Consider the following 10,414-nt stretch of genomic DNA (forward strand, 5'->3'; position numbering starts at 1 on the left):
AGGCCTGGGGGTGGTTCCTCCTGGGCAGGGTCCTTCTGAGCTCCATCCCCTCACAAAGCGGGGCATAGGGTGGTGATGGCACTGCTGGGGCTGCTGGTGCTGCTGGGCCTGGCGGGGTGTCCCACCACCTGGGGGGACCTGTCTGGGGACCTGCGTGTCACCGCCACCTGGGTGACGGTGCCACGGCAGTTGAGCCCCCGGGCCAACACCAACCCCCTGTCTGTCTCCTACTGGCTGGAGGTGGAGGGGCGGCCACGGGTGCTGCGCCTGTGGCCCCGGCGGGGCCTGGTCTCCCACCCCTTCACCCTGGTCACCTATGGCAAGGATGGCGCCCGCTGGGAGGAACACCCCTTCGTGCAGGACAACTGCTTCTACCAAGGCGAGGTGCAGGGGAGCCCCGGCTCCCTGGTGGCCCTCGGCACCTGCGGCAGGGGCATCCGTGGTGTGCTCTGGGTGGAGGATGGCACCTATGAGATCGAGCCCATCCCCGACGATCCGGCCTTCCGGCACATCCTTTACCGCATGGAGGAGGCCAACAACACAGTGGGCCCCTCCTGTGGGCTGACCCCGGAGGAGCTGCAGCACCAAAAGGCTTTGTTTCCCTGGTTCAAGACCCCCCGGGCGGTGGAGGAGGAGATGCTGAAGGAGTGGTGGACACATGTCAGGTATGTGAAGATCGTAGTGGTTGTGGACAACGTGCGGTTTGTGAAGTCGGGAAGGAACGAATCCGAAGTCTTGAGGCAGGTCATAGAAATCATCAACATTGCAGACTCTCTGTATGAACCGCTTTCTGTTCGGCTGTTTCTTGTGGGATTGGAGATCTGGACCAAAAACAACCTTATAAACATTACGAACTCTATCAAGAAGGCACTTGATGACTTTAACATGTGGCGGAAGTCAGACCTATCTCCACGGTTGCGCCATGATACTGCTCACTTATTTGCATTTCAGAGCTTTGGAAGAATCCTGGGATTAGCATTTGTAGGGTCTGTGTGTAATAACCAGTGGTCATCAGCAGTCGCTTCTTTCACCGATAGGAAGTTGTCCTCATTTGTTATCACATTTGCCCATGAGTTGGGCCATACTCTTGGAATGCGCCATGATGAACCGGGCTGTAAATGCAGACGAAAGAAATGCATTATGTATGAAAGCAGTGTTGACACCGATGCATTCAGTGACTGCAGCTACCAAGACTACTTTGACCTGCAGGGACGTGGCGCCAGCTGCATTCACCAACCACCAGAACCTGGCACTTTCTACACCATGAAGCGTGAATACTGTGGGAATAAGAGAATAGAAGGAGGAGAGCAATGTGACTGTGGTTCAGAATCAAACTGCAGAAAGGATCCTTGTTGTCACCCAAACTGTACGTTTACTGCAGCTTCAGTCTGTGCTTCTGGAAAATGCTGCAAGAGCTGTCAGGTCCTTCCAGCAGGAACACTCTGCAGAGCGAGTACTGGTGACTGTGACCTGCCAGAGTATTGCAATGGGACTTCCCCTTGGTGCCCGCCGGATGTGTACATACAAGATGGAACCCCTTGCAAAGATGGTGCTTATTGCTATCGAGGAAAATGTTCATCCCATAGTAAACAGTGCCAGCGTCTCTTTGGCAAAAAAGCGAGGGCTGCTCCTTTAGATTGCTTCAAAGCAGTGAATACTCAAGGTGACCGGTTTGGGAATTGTGGTATTCGTAACAATATCCATTTTATAAAATGCAGTATTGAGAATGTCTTATGTGGTAGGATCCAGTGTGAAAACATAGACAAATTGCCTCTCTTGCAGAACCACGTAACACTGATCCAAACCCCTGTTGGAGGTAAAATATGTTGGGGTCTCGACTATCATGTAGGGATGCCAATAGCTGACATGGGGGCCGTGGAAGATGGCACGCCATGTGGTAGTGATAAGCTTTGTATCAACAGCACGTGTACCAGCGTATCACTGCTGAACTACGACTGTAACGTGACAGTGTGTCACAACAGAGGAGTGTGTAACAATCGTAAGAACTGTCACTGCAGGTACGGCTGGGCTCCTCCGTATTGTGAGTGGAAAGGATTTGGAGGGAGCATTGACAGTGGACCCCCTCCAGCCAGGGAGATTTTTCAGAGAGCAAAAATAGCAGTAAAAGTACTTAGTCATCTTTTGCTCTGTATCCTTGGAGTAACCCTCATCATACGTTATAAACGGAAAATAGTGGAATGGCTTAGGAGGAAAAGGGCCCAATTTTGTAGAAGATAGCAGTTGTTTCAAATACTGGAAAAGCCAGCAGTTCCTAAAGGAGACCACCTGCTGGTGAGTCAAAATCCACCACAAAGCACTTGCTGAAGACCAACAAGCAGTAGCTTTAGATGCTCCTGGGGAAATCTCCCTTGAGCAGAGCTAGCTGATAACTCATCAAAATAATTCCACACATTCTGGATAGTTCTAATCTCATGTGATATCATTAAATGCACAGTAAATGTTATCTTTGTTTATTTTGAGTTAATAAATGCAGGCAGTAAGGCATGCTGTTCTTTTGTTTTCTTTGCACCTTGAGCTCTTAAACTGAACTAGATAGGCAAACTGTAAGTATAGCTTTTATGCTTCATATCAATAGTTTGCAAATGTAAAATGGGTGTAAATAATTTATTTGCTCCAGTTTACTCCTTTGTCTAATGCCTTCTCCAATTCAGGGGGAGAGATGTTTGTGAACAACTTGTTTCTGTCATTCATTAATAACCAAAGAGGAAAAAAAATTGCTCCTGCAGTCTTCATTTAATTCACATCTGTGACACGCAGGCAGGCAAGAAATGGGTATTTCAGTGAGATGCAGGTGTCTGTGGCATAAACCCTTCCAGCTGTTTCCAGGGAATAGTCCTGCGGGAGGGACGTAGATCATAGGGAACAGGGTCTTCATTTTGTCACAGTAGGGAAGTATTACTCAGATCATGCCAGTAAGCATTACATTTCTGAACCGTCAGATATACGTCAAGAGTGTAGTGACACCAAACCTGATGTTTCGCAAGAACAAATTGTCTTTCTTTTTCTGGAAGCTTTCCAGTGCCTTGAGTGCTGGGTTCTTCTCAGAAGTGCTATGTGTGTTATTGTCGCTAAGAGGAGCTGTCTGTGAGGTTGCACAAGTTAACTGGATCTCTAAAATATATGGAACTATTCTGCAGGTCTCCCACACGCAGAATTTCTGCAATATTTGATGGATGTTTTACCTAACTATCTCGGAGGGCAGGGTGTTGGGGTTTCTCTTGGTTTACTGTGTGAATTCTTAAGCTATTGCTGAGTGTGTCCTTGCAGCTCTATGGAGTGCCACACAGAAGCATTGCATTTTTCATTTATTTAACAGGAGACAAAATGTGTCCAACTTGTGTAAAAGCACAAGGGATGTGGAAATACTCTTTCGTACGTTTTATTTTTATTATAGCAGTGACTAGATCTTTCAACCAGATCAGCGTAAAGATGAGGCTGTAGTCCAGATTTACAGTGAAAACTTTATTTTAAAGGACTGGTGTTTCTGGATTAAGGAGTCAAATGTTCTGGTCTGCTACCAAAAGAATTATTTGTGTTTGGAAAGCAAAGACCATATTTTTAGCAAACCTTCTGTAAAGGCAGCGTAAGTACCCCAAACACTTGCAACATTTGAGAAGAAAGAAGTTGGTGACTCTACAAATGTAGAGTAAATGTAAACTCTTGTAGCCTCCCAAGTATGACATCTATGTCATTTCCTGTACCTTTTTTTTAAAAAAAATTATTGTGTTCTGCATCCAAAAGTGGCTGGTTACATTATGATTGGATGTGAAATACAAAGGATGTGATTCACAGTTCTTCATGGCTTTTTGTCTAAAGCAAATGGGTCCTTAAATTGTTATCTATTTGTCTGGGGAAAATGAGGTAGCGGGTTGTTTGTTCAGTAGGCTACACTTGTTATCCTGATGCAATCTTCTATTTATGGCAAAAGACAAGATAACTGCCCCTTGACTAACACCCCAAATTTATTCCTTACAACCAGAGACCGATTTTTTTGAGAGGGAATGTTGGGTGGTATGTTTTTTCCTCAGAGAAATTATTAATTCAGGTGTGAGAAGCAAGCGATGTGGATTAGGTGAAAGATGAGGGATAAAAATAACACAAGCACTACACTCAGCAGCTTCCAGCTACCTATGCACAGCTTGTAAGTACTGGCAGACTTTTTTTATTTTGCTTTTTAAGTATATAGACATCAGTGGCAGAAGTCTCAGGGTGCCACCTTGATGGCCTGCTGTAGTATACCATGAGTTGCTGAGTATAGATCTATGCTAACTAAGACCAGAGAAACACTTCAGTCATAGTGTTCTTATTTACAGACACGTATACTGAAGAGACAGAGGTGTAAATGAAAGCATGATTTAGGCTAGAAAGCTTACTTGCAAATGTAGTTTTGGAAGAGAGAAAGCAATAAACCGCTGTAGTTTCCATTTTTGCCTATGCTTAAAGACTGATCTAAAAAAACTAACTGTTAATTGGGAAGAGGCTTTCACCAAGCTTTTCTTCAAGAGTATTTCTGTACGCTTTTCTTCTATTTCTGCTTAGGCCATATGAGCAAGATAAACATGCATCCCAACAAACCTAGTCTTAGGATTTATAAAATGTCTGATTCCCCTTGCTGAGGTTTTGTCCTTGACAATATTGTTGTTTCTGATTTCACCATAGCAACAAAAACCTTGATATTTCTGTTGGTTTGTTAGAAATGTCCCACTACTCTTGTTGTGGTATGAAGGTGCAAGTTTCAGTTCGGTCCTAATCTTTCTGGTTCCCCCCCCCTTTTTTTTTTCCTCCTAGTTTTAATTGCCTTTTTTAACGTTTTGAGTGGATGCGAGAGCTTGGCTAATGTATAAGTTGCTTGAACATGGAAGAGGCAGTCTGCAAATGCTGCTGTACCATCTCCCAAGAGATATTGGTCAGTCTAGTATGTGAAATGGTGCTGGAGGGAAGTGTCTGACTGTGAAGACCTGTAAAAAAGTTTGTGCCAGAGCAGCAAGGTATGAAGTCTTAGGGCACTGTTAACATGTGGTGGGTGAAGCCTGGAGCTGCCTAGGAGTAAGTAAAAACAATGTACCCGTGTTTCTTGTTTGACATGTCTTCCTGGCTAAACGAGACTTTTTTTTTTTTAAAAAAAAACCCTCTTAATATTGCAGTTATCTCAGATCAAGATAAAATTGTTTTTGTTCTAAGCCAAGACTGTCATCTCTAAAATACATTAAAACTGCTGCTAAGGAACAGTATGTATCTTTAAGGAATGTGCCAAGTATGCCTTATTATGGCATACAAGTATCTAAAGGGTGGGTTGAAGGAGGATGGAGCCAGGCTCTTTTCATTGGTTCCAAGTGACAGGACGAGGGGCAATGGGCACAAGTTAGAACACAGGAAGTTCCGTTCAAATACACGGAAACACTTCTTTACGGTGAGGGTGACAGAGCACTGGCACAGGCTGCCCAGGGAGGTTGTGGAGTCCCCTTCCCTGGAGATTTTCAAGACCCGCCTGGATGCAGTCCTGAGTAATGTGCTCTAGGCAATTCCTGCTTTAGCAGGAGAGTTGGACTAGATGATCTCTAGAGGTCCCTTCCAACTCTGATAATTCTGTGATTCTGTGAAGTATGGTATTAGTAAAACCCGAATTTGGAGAAAAACATAGTTGACGGCCATTGTATAAGTTTTGCTTTCCAGTGTTCTTAACCATTGGCAAAAAAATAAGTATAGATATCCAGGACAATGTAACTGGAAACTGGACTGAAACAGGTATGAATGCTGGGCTTAATGGTTTAAGATGTCCTCCTGTGATAGACAAATCATGGTTTTGCTCATCATTGGAGGTGTAGTTGGACTTTGAATGCCTGTCTCCCACCTTTGAGGCAGGTGTTCTAACACTCAGTTGAGTGCTAAGCATTAATGTTGTAGCATTAAGGCACGTTGGCACACTCTTCCTCTAATTCAGAGGTCCAGCACCCAGGCTGCCTCTTCCTATTAAATTCAGGAATCCAAAAGTGCAGCTAATTCTGGAATTAATGTAGTCAAAAATATGTCACTTGTACTGCAATACTGAACAAACAAATCGGTAGCGTTAACACTGAAGACCAGAGCACCCGGTCCTCGTTTTCATCAGAAAAGTTCCTGCAGCATGTTGAAGTGGGTGCCCCAATAGTGCCAAGCAGTTGGGTGATGAAATTGTACCAGACCCTGTTCATTGTTCCCCTGTTGCCATTGTCTGTATTGTGACACTTGTAGAATATGCTGAAATAGATAACATTTAATAAGGAAATACGTAGGGATAAATTTTGCCTTGCTAGCTTTTCCCCAATAATCTATTGGTTCAAGAACTCCCTGAGGTACAGGAGTCCCAGGTTCAAGCGGCTCCTCTGCTGGACAGGAAGTTGAACTATTTTTCCTTTAATTGCTAGGTCATTATCTGTGCTGTGGAGTCTTGAGGAAATTTCCCAAATCCTCAGACTGAACACCTTCCGCAGGACATAGTTAAGTATTTAGTGTTCCCAGCGGCGGTGGTCAGCACAGCGGTTCTGTGTGCTATTTGGGGTTCTGAACCAGAGGCTACCACTGTATTGCATCGCAGCGTAACTAGGATGCTCCCCGTGCTAACTATCTGCGTTGGGCTTTTGCGTCTGCCCCTGCCCGTCCCTGCCTGATCTGATTTTCAGTCTGCTGTGTGGCCAGTTCAAAGGGCTGGTAGCGGACCGCGTACGTGCCTGGTTGTCTGCCATGCCCACCCTAGCGAACTACCACCTGCTCCTTAACCTTCATGAGAAACCCCCCTCCAGCCCGGGGAGCAAAGCGGGGCCCGGCAGGGATGCAGGGACAGGTGCCTGTGGGCAGGAGGCGGCTGTGTTGTGCCCCCCTGGCCTGCAGGCAGGGTTCCCCGGGGCCCAGGGGGTGGCAGCCCATGGCAGGGGGCGTTCGGGAACCGGAGGGAGCAGCCCCCCTCCGCGGGCCGCCGCAGCTCCCGGGCCCTCAGCCCGGAGGACGTACCGCTTTCCGGGGCGCGTACCGGCGCCTCCTCGCACGGCAGGGCCGCTGTGGGGCCCCGGCGGGCGGTGAGGGCCGGGCCCCGGGGGCAGAGGCCGGTGCTGGGCCCCGGCGCCCCTCCCCGGGCGCGGCCTGGCCCGCTGGCAGCGGGGCCCCGTCCCCGGGCGGCGCGGTGCGGCGCGGCCGCGGACTACAACTCCCAGCGCTCCGCGGCGCGGCCCTCCGGCGGCGGCGGCGGCCGAGGAAACGAAAGCGGCTGCCCCGGGAGCCGACTTCACCTTCAGGCCGCAGCATGAACGGCAGCGTGGCGGGGGGCGGCGGCGGCGGCTTTTCCGAGGAGGTCATCAGCCTCACCCGCAGACCTTCAGGTAAGGCGGGGGGCGGCCGCCCCTCACCGGGCCCTCGGCGCCTCCCGCGCCGAGGCCTGGGGAGGCCGGAGGCGGTAGCGCGGGGGTGGTGGCGGGGACTGGCCGGGGCGGGGGTCTTAGCGGGCACCGGGGCGGCGGCGGGAGGGTCCCTGTGGTGAGGACGGTGCCCGGTCCCAGGCTGTGGCCGCTGCGGCCTCTCCTCCCGCGGCGCGCCCGTGGAAGCGGCCCGTGGTGGATACGGTGCTGCGGGGAAAGCCCGCGACCTGCGTGAGGGAGAGGCGGCCGGGCCGGGCTGTGTCTGCTGCGGGAGCTGTGGGTGGTGTGTTGTCTCGGGTGGAACGAATCCCTTCTGGTTTTCCCAGGAGTTGCTGTCACCATCGCAGCTCCTCTTGCTGTCGGTGGCAGGTGTTGTGTGTTCGGCTGTGTTGGATACCCAAAATTAGGGGCCGTTTTGGAAGAGGTGACCATGCCCTGTACCCGTTGTCAGCTTCGTGTTAACTGTTCGGGGTGGCGAGTGAGAGGAGCACAGGTTGGAAGGCAGAGGGAACGGAGCAGTTGGTGGGACATTGTTTTTTCCGCTTTGCTTTTCCTGTCACAGTTGCGTGTGCCATCATGGAAGCCCACTGATGCCTGCCCGCCCTCCTATTTTTACAGAATTTAGAATACCGTTCAAATCACACTTTCAGAAGGGTGGCCAGTTAGCACCAAATGTGCGGCTCTGGAGCAAAATCCTGTCCCCAAAGAACGGCAGGCTCCAGGGAGGTTTTGGAGCTAGAGCTGTACTTTGGTGCGCGAGGCCTTCTCTTTAATTAAAACGAGCATGAAATTAAAGAAGGGCAGCCTTTCTGTCCACACAACTGCTGGGTGCGGCTGCTGGCCCAGCCTTGGCTCCACTGGCCCCCCAGGGACCCGCAGCACCCACGTTGATGGCGTATGTGCCATTTGCCATTCTCTGGGGTGAAGGTAGTTCCCGTGTGGGGCTGGGGTCGGTCCTGATCCCCCCCATACCAGCGATCGCAACCCAAAGGGTGAGCCCAGTGGGCAGCCCTCTGCCTCTTCTGCTCGCCCGGGCGGCCAGTGGTCTGAAAGCCACGTAGCCCTGCCTCCACAGCCGCGAGCTCAAGCTAATGAAGCCACGCTTGTCAGGGAAAATTATTTGCTCAATGAAGCCAGTTCCGATGGGAAGGCTCTTTCCATACACTTGGGAACCTTAGATCTTGAGGGAGGTGGAAGGGGATGTTGAAGGGCAGAGTTGAGACGTCTTGAATGTGGCCATGACAATTTAAATCTGATTACCCCAAGCAGCATTTGTCCCATAATTAAGAGGGGCTGTGTATTTTTAGAGTTTGGTTTCTAACTATGTCACTTGATTTGAAGGTCCTACAGCCCCCTATGACCTTGATGCATTTACCATGTGAATTATTATTCCTTTATGTGGAAGGAACAAAACGCTGTTATCTGTAAAGCACAGTGTAATCCCGTAATCTCTCTAACCAGAATTTTGACTGCAACTTTTTAAAACAGGTCTGATGCTAAACATCTCTGGCAAAAGTTTGCTGAGGAGGTGAATGTATTTACAGTGGCAAAACAGTGTGTGTATGTCTCTTTTCCAAATTTTCTTCTGAAGTACTAGGCTGAAATTAGGCAGAAAAATGCATTTTTATGGAAAACTAAATAACTTCATGGGTTCAGTTTGCAATGTTATTCAATCTCTCTTTTCCTAATCCTGCCAACCATTTTTTTTTTTTTTTTGAGGGACTTTTTAAGTTTCACGGGGGTAAATGAAGGACAGGGAGGTCTGCAGCCTCAGGGAGGGTCAGGAGTTTAGCCCAGCGCCTCCTTTTAAAGCTCTGCCATTCCATGTCTGGTCCCTGGTAGACAAGGGATTTAGTGCCATGTGCTCACTCTTCTTCCCCTTGCTCCTTTTCTCACAGTTGTGCTGCATCTCTTTCTATGGCCACATGAGCTGGAAGGGGAGAATAGCAGAGAGCTCAAGGAATGACAGGGAAGATATTTTTAGCCAGAGTGGAAGTTTAAGTGCTGGAAAGTAACGATGCAGTGAAAAAGCCCTGTGAATACTTAACTTGGTCTAGCATGAACTGCTGCCTCTTTTTGTCACAAAGATCTGCTCATGTTGACTCTGCTGATGAAAGCTGTGACTTTTGATTATTTTTCCAATTGTGGGTGACAACTTGCAAAATGTATACTTTTTTCATGTGTGTATATATATATTTGTTTTTTTTTTTAATATATGTGAGAGAGAATCAATGTACTTTGAAACTCTGATTCCTTCTTTTCGGCTTTTTAATAAATGTTGATTAAACCTTATACTTTCTGTAGTATTGATTCCGAGGTTTTTGGCTTCATGGCAAATAATTTTTAGGTTTGTGGATTATTATTATTTTTTTTAATTCCCATCAAAGGGTGTGTTTTTGTGCACAACTGTCCCTTCTTGGAATAGATATTAGTTTAACTGAAATGTCAGTGTTTCTTCAATCTGCTGCCACTTCCATTTTCTTCCTCATTTGTCTGAAGCTGCCAGGAAGAGGAGGAAAAAAAAAAAAGGTGTGGCAAGATTGCTGTTAATATTTCTTTACTTCCCAGCTGTAGATGCACCCTTTAAATAGCATGACTCATCTTGCACATCCTTTGATCTCCTGTGACTGATTTAAAATGCTGCTTCCCAGCAGGCACAAGGTGGTTTTACTTTCATTTGCAACTCTCCTTCTCAAAGTTCCTAGTCCCAACTTTGAGAGAAAGTAAGAAAGAAAGAGCAAATAAATAAATCAGCCTGGCTGAATCCGGGGATAATTTGCCTTCAGCTGTTTGTCACAATAGGTTTTGGATGACTGGTTTATGTCAGAAAGATAAGTGGGTGGTTCTTTTGGGTTTGTTTTTTTTTTTTTTTCCCCTCCATTTACTTTGATAGTATGTTTGTGGGTTTTTTTCCTTTTCCTTGACTTTTCTTTCTTTTTTCATTGCAAGCCTCTTGTTAGGGAATCTTTCCCATCCCTTGTCAGGTATTATTTACAGAGAAACTT

At 47.7% G+C, this 10,414-nt stretch overlaps 1 protein-coding gene across 1 annotated transcript; it reads left to right on the forward strand.

Moving 5' to 3' along the window:
- LOC309673935 (disintegrin and metalloproteinase domain-containing protein 20-like) lies at nt 1-2,603 on the forward strand. Its single transcript, XM_082485818.1, has one exon. It carries the CDS (start codon nt 76-78, stop codon nt 2,236-2,238), a length of 2,163 nt encoding a protein of 720 aa, XP_082341944.1. The 5' UTR covers nt 1-75; the 3' UTR covers nt 2,239-2,603.
- The last annotated feature ends 7,811 nt before the right edge of the window (nt 2,604-10,414 follow it).

This window comes from Vanellus vanellus (assembly GCF_965231255.1).
Source record: "Vanellus vanellus genome assembly, chromosome: 6".
In the NCBI taxonomy this organism is placed as follows: domain Eukaryota; kingdom Metazoa; phylum Chordata; class Aves; order Charadriiformes; family Charadriidae; genus Vanellus; species Vanellus vanellus.